Consider the following 20,997-nt stretch of genomic DNA (forward strand, 5'->3'; position numbering starts at 1 on the left):
CTTTGGATTCTGTGTCTCCCTCTCTGCCCCTCCCCTGTTCATGCTCACACTCGCTCGCTTGCTCTCTCTCAAAAATAAACATTAAAAAAAATTATTAACATAGTGGACCATAAAAGTCACTTTTACCCACTAGTTTAAATTAAAAAAGAAATTAGTTATTATGGTAGGAATTTCCTATTAGATTACACTGAAAATAAAAATTGATTAAGCATGGTCATGTTATACTTGATGTGTAATATTTGGGAAAACTTGAAAAAAAAACCACAACCTTTTGGGGGCATTTCTTCATTTATAGGGTGAACATGCTCATCTTTTGCATGTTATTTCTCTTGACAAGATCCCTGTGTCAGAAGGTTTTTCAGGGCGCTGGGTGGCTCAGTCAGTTAAGCATCTGATTCTTGATTTCAGCTCAGGTCATGATCTCACGGTTCATGGGTTTGAGCCCCAGTGCAGAGTCTGCTTGGGATTCTCTCTCTCTTCCTCTCTGTGCCCCTCCCCTCTCCTCTAAATAAATAAATAAATAAATAAATAAATAAATAAATAAATGGTATTTCAATTAGTGTTACACTTAAAGCTGAAAATTCTTAGTTCTCCCCTTTATCCCTTCATATGGATGTTGTCAGGTCTGATAGGGGAAGGCTATGAAACTTCTGAACTAACGTGAAGCATCAGGCCTGGAAATAGCTTAATTCTGGGCCTTCAGAATTTTGCAAAGTACCTCAGTGTGCCTATCTTAATTCAAAATTTAAAATGGGTTTGTGTTCAATGAGGATTTCCTCTAATCTAAATCAACTCTGAGATTAAGGAACTAGTAATCAAAGTTAAAAAAAATCTTTTTTAAATTAGATTGACTTTCTTGGGGCGCCTGGGTGGCGCAGTCGGTTAAGCGTCCGACTTCAGCCAGGTCACGATCTCGCGGTCCATGAGTTCGAGCCCCGCGTCAGGCTCTGGCCTGATGGCTCAGAGCCTGGAGCCTGTTTCCGATTCTGTGTCTCCCTCTCTCTCTGCCCCTCCCCCGTTCATGCTCTGTCTCTCTCTGTCCCAAAAATAAATAAACGTTGAAAAAAAAAATTTAAATTAGATTGACTTTCTTGATCATAATTTTACTGCTTATCCAATAAACTTTATCATTTAATGTCACTTAAAAGTGAGTTTGTACTTCTTGAGTATGAAATGCGTTCAGGCTTGAACCATCGCCTTGAGGATGGAGAGAGTGCTTGGGCCAGTTCTTGAAGGGAGTCGACTCAGTGAGAAGCATACTAGGCACGACAAATAAAAACGGTACACGTGGAAAAGAAAGTTTCACTGCTTTAGGTATATTTGACATTTCTATTTAACATTTGTCCAGATTGATGGTATTTTTAAAAAGCAACATCTAGTGAGAGGTGGGAACAGAGCTGTGCAAAGCAAAAGAGAAAACGTCTTTGCTTTTTAGACAGTCCTTTACCATGTTTTCATGATAGTTTGTATATTTTAAAAGCTTTCAAATGACAGGAAAAAACTTGTGTCCCTATTGTCCACATTTAACAAAGTTAACATTTGGCCATGTTTGTCTTGATCTTTTTTTTTTTTTTCCTAGAAAGAAGGAAAATAGTTCAGAAACAGTCCAAGTCCTTTATATCTTTCCCTCTTTCCATTTTCCACTCTCCTACCCCAGAAGTAGCCTCTGTCTTGTAGTTGGTGTGTGTTTTTCTTTATTATAAACTTAATGCTCTTACTGTGTTGCTGTCCATGGTAATATATAGAAGTGTTTGTTTCTATAAATTGCTTCTTTTCATGCCACATTGTTTTTGCGATTTACCAGGAAATCCCAATGTATGAATGTGGTTTAAGTTCACTGCAGGATCATCTGATCAGGGAAATGTCACAATGTGATCCTATTTCACTAGTTCTGTTAGAAGCATGACCTTTACCAGTTAATTAATTTATGCATATTAATTATATAAATAACATAATGCATGTGTGTGGAATGTTTCTATCCCCAGGCTCCTGAGGTTATTATGTCTCAACATTATGATGCTAAGGCAGACCTGTGGAGCATAGGAACGGTGATATATCAATGCCTAGTTGGAAAGCCACCTTTTCAGGTAGCCTGACTTTTTACTTATGCGCTTAATTTTGGGATCTTCTCATTTTGCAGTTGCCTCTGACTTCTAAAACGGGGAATACTTTGAAAGCAGTGTTTTGGGTTCCCTTGTGACTTAGTTTGATTTTCTTACAGGCAGAAACTGCTACAGTGAGCTAGAATGTCTTTTGCTTTTCCTTTTTTTTTTTTTTTTTTAACCTGCCTTCCCTTTGTACCTGGCCTGAGCATAAAGCCTGTTGTATGTTTACAAGCTGATGAAAACTAGCCAGGGTCTGGACTAACAGCCTGGTGGGAAATGGGGGTGAACAGTGATGTCGGCGCTCCCTGCTTGGCTTGGTTTGGGGGTCCTGCACTCCCAGGTGAGGGCTGGGCCTGGTCTGGGAAGGTAACTGGAAACTGTCTTCAGCTCTCTCTTGCCACCACTGCTGGGTGAGAGAGAGTTAGTTGTTCAGTCTTTATGGAAATTATTTTGGGTTTTTCTTCCCACCCCACCCCCATATCCCGTCAAAAAGAGGCCCTTTAGAACTCATCATGATGACCCCTCCTGAGTTCATAACTGCCCAGTTTCAAAGAAGTTTTTTGAATCTGAAAACTGCAGCAAAGTAAAATTATCTGCCCAAAACGGTGTTAAACAGTGACACAGCCATTGTAGACACTTAACTTTCTCAGTCTGGTTTGTCACATACGGGCAGCTTCACTAAGCCAGCAGCTCTTGTTCTGAGTGTCCTTCTTGTTGCTGTGGAGGGACTAAAATTTAGAGGTAGGTATACTTTGTTCTCTCCCTTGAACCCCTGACAGTCCTAAGGTAAAATATACCTTGAGTTTTACACAACAGAACTGTACCTGTTTGGTAATGTAACCTCCAGAATAGTGATTCTTAACTTTTTCTAAATTTCAGGCTCCTCTAGGAGGCTGAACTGAGAAAAGAGACATTATGCCTGGATACGCAGAATTTGCGCCCAATTTTAGAGGTTTTTAGGTTCCTAGTGTCCACCTGTGGTTCCTTTAGCAATCCATGACTTTCAGGTTCAGAGTCTATGTTCTTTGGCAAGAATATGAGTATGGATCACATGCTTTGAAATTTTTGCCCCCATTGTTTAGGAAATAAAACCTTTTTTTTTTTTTTAACAGGCCAATAGTCCTCAAGACTTAAGGATGTTTTATGAAAAAAATAGGAGCTTAATGCCTAGGTATGTGTTTTGGTTACACTGGGTTTTATTGTCTGTGAATACAACGTTAAGTGAACTCTGTGCTTTAAGTGTTTCCGTGCGCGTGTGTGCTTTATCTTTTTCTTATTGGATTTTGGGAGGCTGGGTTATTTCTCACTTGCATTTGTTTAAGCCATGCCCTCTTCCAGACAGAATTGGAGGTGGCTCCTTTTCTAACAGAGAACTCTAGCAGATATTAGTGCCAAGCTAAAGTGGTGTTAAACTCCAGGCTGCCCTTGTGAAGTGCTTTATTGCTGCCTACATTCAAACAAATAATATTGAGAAGCACAGTGCAGGGACATTCCCAGACGGATGCTTTTTCTCAAAGACAGTTGCTTAGTGCTTTGTTTTTTGTTTCTGTTTTTCTCCTGTAAGAAATGTGGTTTTACTGCAATCATCTTCATATGAAATGTAGTATTTGTGAAAGTGCATTTGCCTTTTCCTTTATCATAATGAAGGCCAAGGTCATATAGCGAGTATGTATAAACTCATCACTTAGATCCTTTTTTTTTTTTTTTCCCTTTTTCCCAGTATTCCCAGAGAAACATCACCTTATTTGGCTAATCTCCTCTTGGGTTTGCTTCAGAGAAACCAAAAAGACAGAATGGACTTTGGTAAGTAATATTTTCAAATTTTGTATTTCTGTGTATCCTAAAAAGATTTTGAGAAGATGCTGTGGAATTTTCAGAAGAAAATTAAAGTCAATTTCTTTCTTTCTCTTTGTCTTTTTTCTTTCACTTATTTTATAAATATTTATTGAGCGCTTGCTATGTTCTAGGTACAGGAAATAGAGTAATAAAGAAAATCCCTGTCCTCATGTAGCATATATTCTCTTGGGGGGGAGGCAGATGATAAACTATAATTATAAACCATATAGAAGGTGATAAGTGCTGTGGAGAAAAAGAAGGAAGAGAAATGTGGTGGGGAAGGGATGGAGATTTTAAATAAGGCAGCCAAGGAAGCCCTTTCTGAGAAAGTGGCCTTTGAATAAAGACTTGATTGATGGATGGCAGGATAGTGAGCTAGTGGGCAGTGGGCGGTGTGCATATCTGTGGGAAGAGCTTTCCAGGCGGAGTGAACAGCCAGTACAAATGCCCAAAGCTGGGAGCGTGACTTGTAAACTGGAGGAACAATCAGAGGGCCAGTTAAAGACTGGGGCTTTCGCTCAGTGTGCTGGGGAGGGTTTGAGCAGAGGAGTAATGGGATCTGACCGATGTTTTCAAGTGGCTCGTTCTGGTTGCTTGTTTTGAACTCTGGTGAAGGGTGTGGAGGTAGCCCGAGGACCGACGAGGGAGGCCAGTCGGGAGACGGCAGTTGCTCACTTAGGCTGGGATAATAACAGCAGAAGTGATGAGGCGTCCGTTGACTACTGGATCTTTTTGGAGGTAGAAGCAGCAGTGTTTACAGATGGATTGGGTGTGCGGTGTGAGAGAGAGAGAGGACTCAAAGAGGACTCCAGGGTTTCTGGCCTGAGCACGTGAAGGAATGGAGTTGTTGGTTACAGACACAGGAAAGGCTGGAGCAGGATATGGGGCAAATCAGGACTTGGGGTTGACCATGTTAAAGTGAAGATAAGCATTTGTGTAACTGTAGATGTCAGAAGGCACTTGGCATTCAGAGGACAGGTCTAGGCTGAGGGTATACTTGGGAGAAGGTCTGGGAGGAAGGAGAAGAGAAACACTCCATAATCCTGGTCGAAAAGTCGCTGGCCTCAAAGATGGAGTTTAGGGAGACAGGGAGGGGCAGCTCCGTGTTAGTGACCCTTGTGAACATGTGCTCTGTGGCCGCTTGGTTCTCACCGTGGCCTTAGGAGAGCAGCTGTGGGTGCTCCATGGAAGCTGTGGTCTTAGATTTTTAGACTTTAAAAAAAAATTTTTTTTAATGTTTATTTTTGACAGAGAGAGAGAGAGAGAGAGAGAGAGAGAGAGAGAATGAGTGGGGGAGGGGCAGAAAGAGAGGGAGACGCAGAATCCAAAGCAGGCCCCAGGCTCTGAGCTGTCAGCACAGAGCCTCACCTGGGGCTTGAACTCACAGACCACGAGATCATGACCTGAGCTGAAGTCGGACGCTCAACCGACTGAGCCCCTAGATTTTTAGACTCTTAAGGCAAAGCTTCTATCATTGATTTTGAGCCTTTCTTCTTTTATAATCTAATCACTGAAGCTGAAACTTTAAGTATTTTAAGTTAACACAGTCTATTTTCAAATAATATTTTACCACCTCTTGTGTGATGAAAGAACTTGGAAAGCTTAATACTGTAGGCATTATCCAGTTCTTGAAGGTTTTGAAAGGAAAATTTTCCCTGAAATTGTTTGGGTCTCAGCTTCTCTTTGGGGCACAGTTTGTTAACTTGTTCTTATCAATGTAAACATGTAAAAGATTGTCTTTTCAATCTTGTTCTTAGCAGTCATGTGTAAAAACAACATGACTCAAACTTAAATGTCAGACCAGAAAAACTATAAAACATGTTCAGTGAAAATGCTTATTAAATTAACCTTGACCTTGATGTTTTTAGGGAAAAAAAAGTGTTTGACTTTTCCTATAGTAATTAGTCATAATAGTAATAGCGATTTGCAAAAACTTATTCCAGAATTTTGGTCTGTTAATGTGTATTGTGGAAGTCTACAAAGGCTTCTGGATAAGACAGACCAGGGTTTGAAATCTAGTCTCTAAACTTACTAGCTCTTTGACAGTAGAGAAGATACATGACCTTTATGTGCTTTAAGTTCCTTATCCATACAAGGAAGGTAATGCCTTGCATTAAGTTTGTGTGGATTCAATGACCTGGTATGTGAAACATTGTCCTAGCATATGTTCTTAGTAGACAGTGGCTCTAGTAGTTTCCATATAGGGGAAGAGAAGAAATAGCTTGAAGATGTATTAAAGTTTTGTAAAGTTGGAGTTAAATATCAGCAATCTACTTGGTAGATATTTTTATCTTTCAGATGGAGAAATGAAATTGAGAGTTGCTCTATAACCATGAGAAATGTGGGTCAATAGTGAAACAATATGTTCATGGATAATAGTTTTAAAATTATAGATTATAGGGGCGCCTGGTGGCTCATTCAGTTAAGCGTCCAACTCGTGATTTCAGCCTAGGTCATGACCTCACAGTGAGATCAAGCCCCGTGTCAGGCTCCGTGCTGACAGCTGACAGCTTGGAGCCTGCTTGGGATTCTCTCTCTCCTCTCTCTGCTCCTCCCCTGCTTGTGCTCTCTCAGTCTCTCAAAATAAATAAATCAACTTAAAAAAAACGATAGATTATATTAAATATTTATGTACTTTCCATACCATGGCAATTGATTTGGAATGCGGTTTCAGAGTGTTTGCGTTCAGTTTTTTTTAATCTTTTCTATTTCATCCCTATTATGTCCGTTGTAAAAATCAGCATAAAAAATCTTATGTGGCAAACTATAATTTATATATATGTATATTAATGATTGTTCTAAAAGTGATCTTAGGTAGGGGCATCTGGGTGGCTCAGTTGGTTATGCGCCTGACTTTGGCTCAGGTCATGATCTCGCATTTCGTGGGTTCCAACCCCGCGTTGGGCTCTGTGCTGACAGCTTGGAGCCTGGAGCCTGCTTCTGATTCTGGGTCTCCCTCTCTTTCTGCCCCTGCGCCACTCACACTCTGTCTCTCTCAAAAATAAATAAACATTTTTTAAAAATCTTAAAAATGAACTCAGAAAACTCATGTTTTCCTTCAAAAGCTTCCACAATTCCTTGGCAAGTCTCATAACTGATAATTTACTCTGAGTGGCTTTTGGCGATGCTTTGAAGCGGGACTCATGGGACCCGTCAGAGTAGAAGGAAGATACGTTAGATCCTGAGTTAAGCTTCTCCTGGTCTTGTATTGCCTCTTTTCGACCTCCATGCTGGTACCGTGCTGCTCTCCTTGCCTGCTCTGTGAGATGTAATAGCACACAGGTCTGGGACTTCATGACAGATGAGATTTTCTTTGTGGGTTTTTAAAGAAATAATGAAACACTCTAAACACGTACGAAAATAAAATAAACTAAAATAACAAACTGCCGTGTACTCACCTGCTTATTTATCTTTATCTAATTAGCAGGCTTGTGTCGATTTTGTCCTTGGCGGATAACCAGAGAAATTAAATCAAACCTAGAGTTTTTAAAAAAAATATGAAGCCAGCTGCAGGAATCTCTCTTCTGGGATAGAAGGATAGGATTTATTGCATAAATCAGCTGCCTGGATTGCCTCTTGGGACAGTTTACAACAGCCGTGCTTCATACACATGCTTAGGAAGGAAAGGCCTGCTCACAGCCGTCCGTGGGGATGCTGCTTGAGGGACAGCATGTGTCAGGGAACGTGTCTGCTTCAGTAGCTCAGGGCTTCCCGTGTTGGTAATGGGTGTTTTGAGAATTCAAATTACTATTCTTAATTTTTCACTGATTAAGAGTTACTTACAATCTGATCATTTTTATAGATGAGTTATGAAAATAATATGCTTTTACACTGAAAGAGATAGAGGCTACGTGAAGAAGTTAATGATAATTATGATCGAAGAGACACTCTGTTAAATTCTTTGACAAAGGTTTAACCTGTCTGCTAGTCAGCATCAGTTTAAAGGCTGTATTCTCCTATTTCCTTACAGAAGCATTTTTCAACCATCCTTTTCTTGAGCAAGTTCCAGTGAAAAAATGTGAGTACCCATTTTTTTGCATTTTTACGTGAAGAGTAAATGCAGACTTAAGGAGAAATTAGTGTTTTGTGTTACAAAATTAATTTCATTGTGCTTCTCAAGATTTCATTGAGCTTTTCTTAAATACCCGTAGCTGTATTTACTTAATTACAGTTGTTTGTCCCAAATCTGGGTGGAAACAGTTTTAGTAATTGCTGCATTTTCAGTTTTATCCATGGGAGGTGTAATAAGTTGGTGAGTGTGAATTTGGGGTCAACATGAAGGTGTAGTAGGGTTTTTTTTTTTTTTTTAATTATTTATTTATTAAAAAAATTTTTTTAACGTTTATTTATTTTTGAGACCGAAAGAGACAGAGCATGAATGGGGGAGGTTCAGAGAGGAGACACAGAATCTGAAACAGGCTCCACGCTCTGAGCTGTCAGCACAGAGCCCAACGCGGGGCTCGAACTCATGGACCGCGAGATCATGACCTGAGCTGAAGTCAGATGCTTAACCGACTGAGCCACCCAGGCGCCCCTACATTTATTTATTTTTGAGAAACAGACAAAGCGTGAGCGGGGGAGGGGCAGAGAGAGAAGGAGACAGAATCTGTAGCAGGCTCTGGGCTCTGAGCAAACTGTCAGCACAGAGCCCGATGCGGGGCTCGAACCTGCCAACTGTGAGGTCATGACGTGAGCTGAAGTCGGACTCTCAACCGACCGAGCCACCCAGACGCCCCGAAGCTGTAGTGGTTTTGACAGGTTTTCTGTTAGACAAGCCGTGTAACTGCCGTACAGAGTGACGTCTGTCTTCATCCGTGTCTCTTCCCCCAGCCTGCCCCGTCCCGGTGCCCGTGTATGCTGGCTCTGTCTCCGGCAGCTCCTGTGGCAGCTCCCCGTCTTGTCGTTTTGCCTCTCCACCGGTAAGCTTTGCTTTCATTGACGGTAATTTTTAGTTAGTGCTATTGCATCTGTCCACACCTAAGCCTACAGGCACACTGTGGATGACCTTTTTATGTGTCGTGTTTACTGGGGCAACTGAGGTTTGGGGAAAGAGCATTATTGTTGAGTCAAATAGACCTAGATGTGGATCTCTGCCCTTGTGTAGCTATGTAAGCTGCAGCAAGGAATGTCAGCTCTCTGGGCCACTTGCCTCTGAACAGCGGGTACAGTACTCTCACCTCGTGCCTTAGGGGGTTGGAAAGAATGATCATTGCAAAGGGTACCTATTACAGGTAGACAGGTAATGTTTATTTTAGCTGAGTGTCATGACACCAGCTGGGTAGTTATGGTATCTCGAATTTCCAGTGGCGGTGAGTGCACTTTCCGCAGACCCGGACCCCCACAGTGGCGGCTGCCAGCCCTTCAAGACCTGCTCCCACTGGCCTCCTCTTCCTCCTGGGCTCCCTGGCCATTTCTCCCACGGTTGTCTTTCCTCCAACCTAAGTGCTTCTTCTAGACCCTGAGAGCTTCTGCTCACTACATCTTCCTACTCCACTCTCCCAGGGTTTTACTTTGCCCTTTTCTGACCCTTGCCCGAAATCTCTGTTGCAGTGTGGGTTGTGACCTTGAGGCTTTTCCATAAGCCGAAGGTCCAAGGGCTCTTGCGTCAGCTATTGTGAATATTTTCCAGATTAGCCTGGCAGACATGAATTTCTTGAATTCTGCTGGCAGAGCGTGGGGCAGTTGTAAAAGGAGATGATTGTGTAATTAGTGGGTTCAACTCAGAGGTTTAAGAGCATGGGGCTTGGGACTTCTGTATCCCTTACTTGCCACAGTTAACTAGGACAAATGACTTAAACTCTCTTAACCACGTTTCTCATATGTAAAGTGAGTGTCATTTACCTATTTCGTAGAGTTTTTTAAGGAAAATGAGCAAACACGCTTTTACTACACTGTCTGGTACATAGTAAATACTCTGTGGCAACTAATGTTATTATTATTTTCAAGGAAAACCTAATAGCCCCTTAGCTAGAGCAGATGCCAAGCAGCCTATCGCAAAAAGATGAGTCCTAAAACTGACAAAAAAACCTTTCTGCATAACCCTGCAGACTTAAGCCAAGTAGAAAAAGCAGATGGGCTAATAAGACTTACATTATATTTCCATGAATTGAAAAAACCTCGAGTGGGTGGGGGGAACCCAAGAGGAAAAAAAAAAGAGTGTTGTGTATTTCCTACTTCAGTCCGGAGTATAAGAAAACACTGCTTTGGAGTGACTGGGGAGAAGTGTGGAGGAAGTACTGACATGGAAAGACAGCTGGCGTTATTTGGAGCTGGGCACAACTGCTGCTTGCTCACCCTTCACTTTGGGCAGGTCAGTTCCAGAGCTGAGCCGTGGCTCCCTCATCTGTAGCGCAGGCTTCATTGCGCTTTGCCCGAAGAGCAGCGGTAGTGAGTAGTTGATAAACTGTAGCTATTATTATGAAGTCTGCATTTGATACAGTGTGATACATAATATGAAAAGCAAAGTTTAGGCTTGAGAAAGGAACCACAAGGAAGGATCTGATTATGGGAGAGATGTGGGAGAGTAAGAATAAAGGAGCCTGTTTGTAGAACGACCAGGGAATGAGAAAGAGGGGTTCCAGTAGGAGGGACATTGAATTGGAAATTGCTTTGACTGGAGAGAGCAAGTTGGGTTTTTTGGTTTTTTTTTTTTTTTTTTTTTGGGGGGGGGGTGGCATTGAAAGGGAGAGCCTACAGAGCTACAAGCTTGGCTGCTAGGGAAGAGATGGAGTGTTAACAGCAGTGAGGACACACAGGAGGGAGAGAAGAGGCATATTTAGATGCCACAAACTGTGGTGGAAAAAACATTTTAGAAGGCCTTTATTAAAAGCTAATGCTTGAAGTGAAAGTAAAAAGGAAAGCTGGAGAATAAAAGGAAATCAAGAGTGTTTCTGTGTAATTTCCAGATAGCGAGACAGAAAATGGGATGGTTTAGGGAACCTGGACGGCTCAGTTGGTGGAGCATGCGAGTCTTAATCTCTGAGTTGTGAGTTCAAGGCCTACTTTGGGTGTGGAGCCTGCTTAGAAAAAGAGAAAAAAGAAAGAAAGAAAATGGGATGGTTTAACAAGCCTTGCTTTGAATGTAATCTGACAAAAGTAAGATTATTGCATACATGCATCCTTCCTACGGCTGGAGTTGATTCTCATGCTCAGGGTTGATACACACAGACACGTACACATAACATTGTCTTTTTCACCTTCTCACACAAATCTCCAGCTGCTGCTTTACTCTAGAGAAATCTTTTTTTTATGTGTATTTGAGAGAGAGTGCTTGCGTGCGAGTGGGGGAGGGCAGAGAGAGAGAGGGAAAGAGAGAGTCCCAAGCTGTCAGTGCAGAGCCCGACATGGGGCTCAGTCTCATTACAGCGAGATCACGACCCAAGCCGATATAAGGAGTTGGATGCTTGACTGACTGAGCCCTCCAGGCGCCCCCCCCAGGGAAATCTCAGAAAGGCAGAAAAACAAAAAACAAAATGAATAATTAGTCTTTCAGTTATGATACTGGCTATAGGTTAAGTGCTATTTAGGTGATACTTCTTGAGTATTTATTGGTTTCATAATATTTACTAAATGTCTACTTTGTGTAAGGTTCTGGTTGATACTAATGGAGGAGACAGTCAGGTCCCTTACATTAAGGAGCTTTTAGTTTAGTTGTGTGGAGAGGAGGCCGGGAAATGGGACGCTATTAGAAGCGTGTGTGTGTGTGTGTGTGTGTGTGTGTGTGTGTGTGTGTGTGTCTCTTTACTGCCTGTGGGAACACGAATGAGGAGCATCACGTCAGAGCAGCAACTGAGAAGGGCTGCTGGGGAATGCAGGGAGCGGCTGCGTTTTGGAGAAAGACGCAGCGAGGTGCAGTAGTGAAAGAATGGTATCGTAGGTGGAGGAGTTCCTGTCCGTGAAGTCACGGAAGCACGGCCCACTGCAGGAACTCTGTAGGCCCCCCTCCCCCCCGTACCCACTTTAATTTAAATTTGTTAGAACCAAGTGAAATTTAAAACTTTGTTCCTTAGTCACGTTCAGTAGCCATCGATAGCTAGTAGATCTGTAACATGCTGGACAGCTCAGATGCAGACTGTCTCCCTCATCGCCGGAGGTTCTGTGGACAAGGCTTCTCGGAGCAGTCCAGACTGGTGGATGCCGAGAGCGGTGGTGGTGAGGGGAGGTGGACGTCGCGCTAGAGAGGCAGGGAGATGCTGCATCTTGACAGGGTGTGGCTGCGGTGAGCCATCTGAATGCAGGTGTGATGTGACCCGCTGTGTGTTTTAGCCAGATTCTCCTAAAAGCAGGGTGGAGGACTGGATTTGAGACTGATAGAGAGTAGAGTGGTCTCTCTGGTAGAGGAAGGAGAACAACCGCAGACTGTTGCACCTTTCTTGTTTGTTTGTTTGTTTGTTTGTTTTTGGGTTTTTTTGTTTTTTTTGTTTTTTTCCTGAGAATGAGGGCCTGAGCTAAGGGGAAGGTGGGACCAGGTAAGAGAAAGGTAGTCTGCAGAGCTTGGAATTGCTTGAACTGGGGACTGAACGGATGGATGATGAAGTCGCTGGGTGTGGGAGTGTGTGTGTGGGGGGGTGCTCTGGAGAGTAAAGGTGGTGAGTTGGTCCATCGCTCACTGGAGATATCCAGGCTGCAGAGGTGAGGTGGTACTTGAAGGCAGGAGGGCGAGAGTGGTCCCTGGGGTGAGGCTAAGCATGTGAGGAGTAGAGGGTCCAGACTGGCGCCTTGGGGAACTCTAGACTCTACTCGTCTCCTTTAAGGGACAGATGAGAAGCGGGTATCCACAAAACAGATGGAGAAGTAGGAGGAAAAGCAGGGTCACTGAATGAAGGGGTAGAGTGTCAAGAATGGTCTGCAGGGCAAGTGTAACGTAGCTCGGATAAATTAAGGAAGAGAGCGAGAGTCCACATGACTTGGCAATGGGAAGGTCATGATGAGCATAATAAAGACCATTTTATTGGACAGTTGAAGGTAGAAAGTGGATTATGGTGGGTTGAGGGATACATACGAGGTGAGGAATGAGCCCATGAAGATTGATAATTTCAAGAGATACTGTTAAAAAGTAGTCAGAGAAGATGGTAATTAAGCGGGCTGCAGGGATTTGAGACGTGACAAAATGACATGTGTTCATGTGCAGAGAGGAAAAGGGAGAGGGTGAGTGTCGGGCAGAGGGAAGTTGGTCTCTGAGGAGGTGAGGAGGTGGAGGGGAATAGAATTAGAGCACACGTGGAGAAGCGAGGAGATCTCTTCCACTCAGATGTTGTGGGTGCAGATAATATTACAAATGCAGGGAAGAAAGTGAGAAAGTTCCTGCCTAAACCACTGGAAAGAAATTATGGAGTTAAATACTTAGAATCACATCTCAACTTGACCGCTTTTTAGTTGTATGATCTTGGGCAAATTTCCTAAACTTCTGAGTTGTGTGTGTGTATGTAGATGTATATCTCTATATCTATATATTATATATAAATGGGTTTCAGAACATGATTGGAGTTAAGTAATACATGGAAAGCTCTTAACAGTGTCTAGCCCACAGTGATGATCAGTAGTGTAAGTCTCTACGTTGTCCCTTCTCTTTATTACCTTGACACATAAGGTCTCTCTAAAAAGTGATGAGGAGATTGTATGTCATGTGTATGTCTCTCTCTCTCTGTCTCACACACACACACACACATGCACACGGTAGGAGGTTTGAGACAGCTTTCGTTGCACAGTGACATTCAAAGAGCCCTTGCAGTGAATTGGGTGTTTAAGACATGGGTTTAAGTTTAAAGGACATTGTGGTATTTTTCCTTTTCTTACATAGAAACAGAGGTTAAACAGGGTAATAGGGGACTTAACACAATAAGTTAGGAAGTTCATTGTTTTAGAAAACCATTGTATCATCAAGACATTTAATTAGAGGTGTCGCTAGAGTCCTTGAACTAGGCAACTGCTAAAAGATATATAGCTGCTTACATCTAAGTCTTTGCTTGAATGTATCTTATAGGCTTTTCTTCCTTTCTTTTCCTACTCCCTAACAAAAGAGAAACCAAAGGAACGTAGCCACCACCTGTAAGGTTTTCCAAATCTTTCTGTGAGTGTAAGTGAACCTCTAGGCTTGAATGCAGTTATCCTTATTGATTTCTTTACTTTTTGACATAACATGCTCTCTTGCTTTCCTGTTTATAATGTTTTCTTCATCATAGGTTTAAAACTTTTTCAAGTTGTGCAGGATGTCATTAACCTAGAGTCTCTGCGTTTTAGTCATTAAGTGAACAGTTATTAAGTATGTGCTTTGCTAGGCCAAGAGCCGAAACTGGGGATGTTGAGATGATAAAAACGCACCTCGAAAATTGCAAGAGAAGCAGACATGTACATGATAAGTGGTATGATATATTTTTAAGTATCATTTTTGGAGAACATTTGAGACGTCTTTATGCAAAGACACTTTAAAACTGTGCTTTTCTAAGGGAGAGATTTTCCAAAGAGAGGTTTTTTTTTTTTTTTTGCAATTTTAAGCTGGAATTGAACTTTAGGCCCACTTTTATGAAGACAGTATTCCTTAGTCTTGTGGCTGTTCTGACGTGCATTGTATTATTAGGCCAGTTTTAATTTTCTGTTGTTCATTTTAGTCCCTTCCAGATATGCAGCATATTCAGGAAGAGAACTTATCCTCCCCACCGTTGGGTCCTCCCAACTGTCTGCAAGTGTCCAAAGATTCTGCCAGCACTAGTAGCAAGAACTCTTCCTGTGATACGGATGACTTTGTTTTGGTTCCACACAGCATCTCGTCAGACCACTCATGTGAGAACCTTTTCTGCTTGTACACGTTACATACTTCTTACTTGGCTAGACTCGCATTTATTTTCAACCTTTATATCACGCTCTCTTGTGTAGGGGGCCCTTTCAAACGGTCACGTTGTTTAGTGGCTGGAATTCCCAGAGTTATGTACCCGCCTTTCTAAAATCTGCTCAGGCACCTCCCATAAAGCAGTAACTTTGGATTCTGAAGGTAGATGGAAAGTTTACAGGAGACGGTAGAAACAGAAATAGAAAAGCCAGCAGACCGAGGGAAATTAAATCTAAGGAAAGGAGCGAAAAGAACGCCTCTTTTGCAAGACAGCCTAAGAGTCACGGGAGCTAAAGTCAATCTGGATGCCCGTCGGAAGATCCTGGCGTAAGGTCGGGGATGAGTTTTGTAAACGTATAGGAAGAATTTTTATAGAGGAAGCAGAATCCAAGTTGGCTAAATATGGTCAGGGCTCTAATGGAATAACTAAGGGCACCAGAAAACCTACAAAAAAGAGACTTAGACAAAACAAAAAAGGAACAATAGTCTGGTTGTGAAGGAGCTGGATCAGAAAAACTAGGAATTTGATTACTTTGGTACTTAAATAGTCTCAGGTTGACTGTGTGTGCGAACGGGTGGTTGGAGAAGTTGGTATCCAGAGGTCTCTTTAATCGTTTGTCAAATACTGATTTAACAGCTGCTGTGTCAGGCACCACGCTAAGCTGCTGTGAAGAGCAAGCGCACTTTAGCATTTATTTTATGGACGCCGCAGCAGGAGTAGATGGCAATTTACGATCAGTGCTCTCCCACCTCAGAGTTACCTTTCAAAGATCGTCCAGCATACATTGGGGGTTTTATTTTATTTTATTTTTTAAAAGTAAGTAAACCTTAAACATTATGAAATATTTCAAACAGGAAGTAATACAGCAGATACTCCAGTCACCACCATGCTAATTTTATTTATGTCAACATTTTGCCGTTTTGTTTTAGATGTCCTTTTTTAAAGATAAAAATGCTGCAGGTCAGCTAAAGTCCTTGTCCTTATTCTACTCTTGCCAGAGGTAAATTCTTTGCGTCGATTTTTTTTTATACTTCCACATATGCCAGGATCTGTAAATAACATACGGTATTCTTGTGTTTATACAGTTTTTAAGTAAATAGTATAAAGAAGCTTTCTATAGTTTGTTTTTTTATGCATGGTTTTGCTACGAAGCTAGATATATATATATATATATCTAGGTGTGTGTCTAGTTCATTTTAATATCTGAATCGCACAGTACAACTAAACCACAGTTTGTCTATTTCTGTGCTGATGGTTACCTGGATTATTTCTGTCTTTTCACTATTCAGAATGTATTATAACAGATGTCCTTGGGTCAGAGTTCCTTCCACATGGATACTTCAGAAATTTTCAACCTCAAATCTACAAAATATTGGTTCACACAAGTTGTAGCCAGTCAGTAGCCTCTGCCATGCTGCCCCTAATGGTATAATGGTACCTTCTAAAGAAAAGTCTTTACCTGGAATTCATTTTTGTAGATGGAATAAAGTAGGGATCCTATTATTGAATATTCTGTCCTTTCTCTACTGATAGGCAATTCCAGATTTGTCATAATCAGGTTTATATAAAGGATTAAGGGTTTTTTTTTTAAGGTTTTCTGTCCCATTGGTCTATTTGTCTATATTATAAATCATTTTTAAATTTCATTTATTTAATTAAAAAAAATTTTTTTTAACGTTTATTTATTTTTGAGACAGAGAGAGACAGAGCATGAACGAAGGAGGGTCAGAGAGAAAGAGGGAGACACAGAATCTGAAACAGGCTCCAGGCTCTGAGCTGTCAGCACAGAGCCCGACGCGGGGCTTGAACTCACGAACCGCGAGATCATGACCTGAGCCGAAGTCGGACGCTTAACCGACTGAGCCACCCAGGCGCCCCACATTTATTTAATTTTTAAATAAATCATTTTTAAATTCATGCGTGTGTGTGTGTGTGTGTGTGTGTGTGTGTGTGTGTGTGTGTGTGTGAGGTAGGGGGGAGAGATTGTGGGGAGGGGTGATGATAGCATTCTTGTATTCTTTGGAATCACTTTGGCTATTCTTGGCCCCCTTTATGCCCATGTAGTTTAAATTTGGCTTGACAAATCCTACAAAAAACCATTTAGGGATTTTTATGGGAATTGTGTTGATTTTATAAGACCTATTGAGAGGCAGTAAATGATCTTTACAATATTGAATTGTCAAATCAAGAGTATGTGTTTCTCCTTAACATGTTTTGGTACATACTTATATTTTCCTACATAAAGGACCTTCACATCTTTTGTTTTATTCTAGTTACCTTTGTTTTTTGTGCTTGTGTAAATATATGAAAACCTCTTTTTTCAAAACTGCTTCTGTTGAAGTCTTTGTGCCTCTAAACCTCAGAGGTCATTTCTTGGTCTTCATCTTTTTGATGTACTTACAGCGTGTGTTATAGTTGGCCACACCCTTCTTCTTAATTGCTAAAAATTTGTTATTTTGAAACGTACATATATTTTTTTCAAAGATTTCATTTTTTTAGAGTAGTTTTAGGTTTACAAGAAAATTGAGAGGAAGATGCAGGTTTCCCCCACACCTCCTGCCTACCTCACCAGAACAGTCCATTTGTCACTGAGGATGAGCCTACGTTGACATATCACAATCACCCAAAGTCCACAGTCTACTTAGAATTCATTCTTGTTGTACATCCTGTGGATTTGGAGAAAGGTGTAATGGCACGTTTCCATCATTATAATATACAGAGCATTTCTACTGCCCTAAAAATCTTCCATGCTCTCCACCTACTCCTTGGAAACCATTAATCCCTTTGTCTGTGTAGTTTTATATCACAGTTTATCCATTTACCTTTTGAATGATATTTTAGTTGCTTCCAAGCTTTGACAATGAAGAATAAAACTACTATAAACATCTGTGTGCATGTTTTTGTGTGAACATAAGTGTGCAACTCCTTTGGATAAACACCAAAGAGCATGACTCCTGGCTGGTATGGTAAGATCACGTTTCGTTTTGTCAGAAAACACCAAACTGTCTTCCAAAGTGGCTGCGCCATTTTGCATTCCTACCAGCAGTAAACGGGAGTTCCTGTTGCCCCATTACCCCCACCACCATGTAGTGCTGTCAGTGTTCCAGGATTAGGCTGTTCTGATAGGTGTGCAGTGGTGTCTTGTTTCAATTTGCACTTCTCTGATGACGTGGTGTTCAGCATCTTTTCGTATGCTTATTCACTATCCATATATCTTCTTTGGTGAGGTGTCTGTTAAGATCTTTGGTCCCTTTTTGTTATCTTTTTGTTGAACTTTTTCTTTGGTTTGGTTTAGTTTTTTGTTTTGTTTTTGTTTTTCATTTTACTGATGGAATTTATTTATTTATTTATTTATTTATTTATTTATTTATTTATTTAATTTTCAAATTTACATCCAAGTTCATTAGCATATAGTGTAATAATGATTTCAGGAGTAGATTGCAGTGATTCGTCCCCTATGTATGACACCCAGTGCTCATCCCAACAAGTGTCTTCCTTAATGCCCCTTCCCCATTTAGCCCATCCCCCCACCCACAACCCCTCCAGCAACCCTTAGTTTGTGTATTTTTTAAAAATTTCTTTTTTTTTAACGTTTATTTATTTTTGAGACAGAGAGAGACAGAGCATGAACAGGTGAGGGGCAGAGAGAGAGGGAGACACAGAATCTGAAACAGGCTCCAGGCTCTGAGCTGTCAGCACAGAGCCTGACGCGGGGCTCGAACTCATGGACCGTGAGATCATGACCTGAGCCGAAGTCGGACACTCAACCGACCGAGCCACCCAGGCGCCCCTTTAGTTTGTGTATTTAAGAGTCTCTTATTTTGTCTCCTTCCTTGTTTTTGTATTAGTTTTGCTTCCCTTCCCTTATGTTCATCTGTTTTGTATCTTAAATTCCTCATATGAGTGAAGTCCTATGATATTTGTCTTTCTCTGACTAATTTCGCTTAGCACAATACCCTCTAGTTCCATCCACGTAGTTGCAAATGGCAAGATTTCGTTCTTTTTGATTGCCAAGTGATACTCCATTGTATATATATACCACATCTTCTTTATCCATTCATCCGTCGATGGACATTTGGGCTCTTTCCATACTTTGGCTATTGTCGATAGTGTTGCTATGAAAGGGGGTACGTGTGCCCCTTTGAAACAGCACACCTGTATCCCTTCAATAAATAGCTAGTAGTGCAATTGCTGGATCGTAGGGTAGTTCTAGTTTTAATTTTTTGAGGAACCTCCATTATGTTTTCCAGACTGGCTGCACCAGTTTGCATTCCCATTTCTGTTGAGCTTTAAGAGCTCTTTGTATATTTGGGGTAACAGTCCTTTATCAGATGTGTCTTTTGCAAATATTTTTGTCCAGTCTATGGGTTATCTTTCATTTTCTTGATGCTGTCTTTCACAGAGTGGTTGTTTTCAATTTTGATAAGTTAAAATTAATCATTAAATTTAATGATTAAATTATTTAAATCAATTTATTTCTTTCATGGATTGTGTTTCGTGTTGGTATCATGACACCCAAGGTCCTCTAGGTTTTCTCCTATGTTATCTTCTACAATATTTGTAGTTTTTTGTTTTACATTTAGGTCTATGGCCCATTTTGAGTTAATTTTGTTTGAAAGATGTAAGGTCTATATCTAGATTCTTTTTTTTTGGTCTGTGGATGTCTGATTGTTCTAGCACCATTTGTTGAAGACTGTTTCTGCTCCATTGTATTGTCTTTTCTCTTCTGTCAAAGATCAGTTGATTATATTTATGGGGTCTATTTCTGGTCTCCCTATTCTGTTCCGTTGATCTGTTTGTTCTTTTACTAATACAACAGCGTCTTGATTAGTGTAGTTTTATAGTAAGTCTTGAAGTTGGGTAGCGTCAGTCCTCCAACTTTGTTCTTCTCATTCAGTATTGTGTTGGCTATTATGGGTCTTTTGCCTTTTCCATTTAAACTTTAGAATTAGTTTGTCAATGTCCACAAAACAACTTGCTGGGATTTTAACTGGGATTGTATTGAATCTATAGATCAAGTTGGGAAGAACTGACATGTGGACAATATTAAGTCTTCCTAACATAGAGTATCTCTCCATCTATTTAGTTCTTTGATTTCATTCATCAGAGTTTTGTAGTTTTCCTCATACAGATCTCGTATGTATTTTGTTAGATTTATACTAAATATTTTTTCATTTTGTGGGGGGCCGATGTAAATGGTGGTGTGCTGGGGTGCCTGGGTGGCGCAGTTGGTTGAGTGTCCAACTTTGGCTCAGGTCATCATCTCGTGGTTGACTTGTTCGAGCCCCACGTCGGGCTCTGTGCTGACAGCTTGGAGCCTGGAGCCTGCTTCTGATTCTGTGTCTTCCTCTCTCTCTCTCGCTGCCCCTACCCTGCTCATGCTCTGTCTCTCTCTGTCTCAAAAATAAATAAACATTAAAAAAAAATTTTTTTTAAATGGTGGTGTGCTTTCAATTTCAAATTTTAGTTGTTTATTACCGAGATAGAGGAAAGCAATTTATTTTTTTTAATATTAACCTTGTATCCTGCAGCCTTGCTTTAATCACTTATTAGTTTGGGAGATTGTGTGTGTGTGTGTGTGTGTGTGTGTGTGTGTTGTCAATTCTTTGGGTTTGTGTTTTTTTTACATAAATAATCATGTCACCTGCAAGCAATAGTTTTATGTCTACCTTACCCAGCTGTATACATTTCATTTCCTTTTCTTGACTTATTGCATTAACAGGGACTTCCAGTGCAGTGTTGAAGGAGTGGTAAAAAAGGACATCTTTCACAGATTATGTGAAACTGTAATAACCACAGTCCACAAAAAATCAGTGGGGGGAAAAAAGAAAGAAAAAGGATGTCCTTATCTTCTTACCTGATCTTAGTGGGAAAGCTTGGAGTTTCTCACCATTTAGTATGATTTTAGCAGTAGCTTTTTGTAGATTTTTTTTTATCAAGTTGAAACAGTTCTCCTCCATTCCTAGTTTACCAAGAGTTTTTTATCATGAATGTTTATTGGATTTTGTCAAATGCTTTTTCTGTGATTTTCCTTTTTAGTCTATTAATGTGATTACATTAATTTTAGAATGTTGAGCCAGCCTTGCATACCTGGGATAAATCCTATTTGGTTATGGTGTATATTTCTTTTTATACATTGTTGGATTCAATTTGCTCATGTTTTGTTGGAGATTTTTCTGGGTACTGATGCCCTTATAGAATGAATTAGGAAATACTGTCTCTGCTTCTAT

The 20,997-nt window shown here is 40.8% G+C and overlaps 1 protein-coding gene across 7 annotated transcripts in view; it reads left to right on the plus strand.

Moving 5' to 3' along the window:
• Positions 1 to 20,997, plus strand: part of ULK2 (unc-51 like autophagy activating kinase 2) — a 93,546-nt gene that overhangs the window by 19,091 nt on the left and 53,458 nt on the right. For all 7 annotated transcript variants that reach the window (XR_003964893.1, XR_003964894.1, XR_003964895.1 and 4 more), the window contains exons 8-13: positions 1,986 to 2,087; positions 3,218 to 3,276; positions 3,826 to 3,908; positions 7,912 to 7,959; positions 8,772 to 8,860; positions 14,549 to 14,720. Coding sequence is in view for 3 of the 7 variants with exons in the window: in XM_030296914.1 (XP_030152774.1) it covers positions 1,986 to 2,087; positions 3,218 to 3,276; positions 3,826 to 3,908; positions 7,912 to 7,959; positions 8,772 to 8,860; positions 14,549 to 14,720 (553 nt within the window). In the remaining 4 variants the exon portion in view is untranslated. The remainder of the gene's footprint in view (positions 1 to 1,985; positions 2,088 to 3,217; positions 3,277 to 3,825; positions 3,909 to 7,911; positions 7,960 to 8,771; positions 8,861 to 14,548; positions 14,721 to 20,997) is intronic.

This window comes from Lynx canadensis, chromosome E1 (genome assembly GCF_007474595.2).
Source record: "Lynx canadensis isolate LIC74 chromosome E1, mLynCan4.pri.v2, whole genome shotgun sequence".
NCBI lineage: Eukaryota > Metazoa > Chordata > Mammalia > Carnivora > Felidae > Lynx > Lynx canadensis.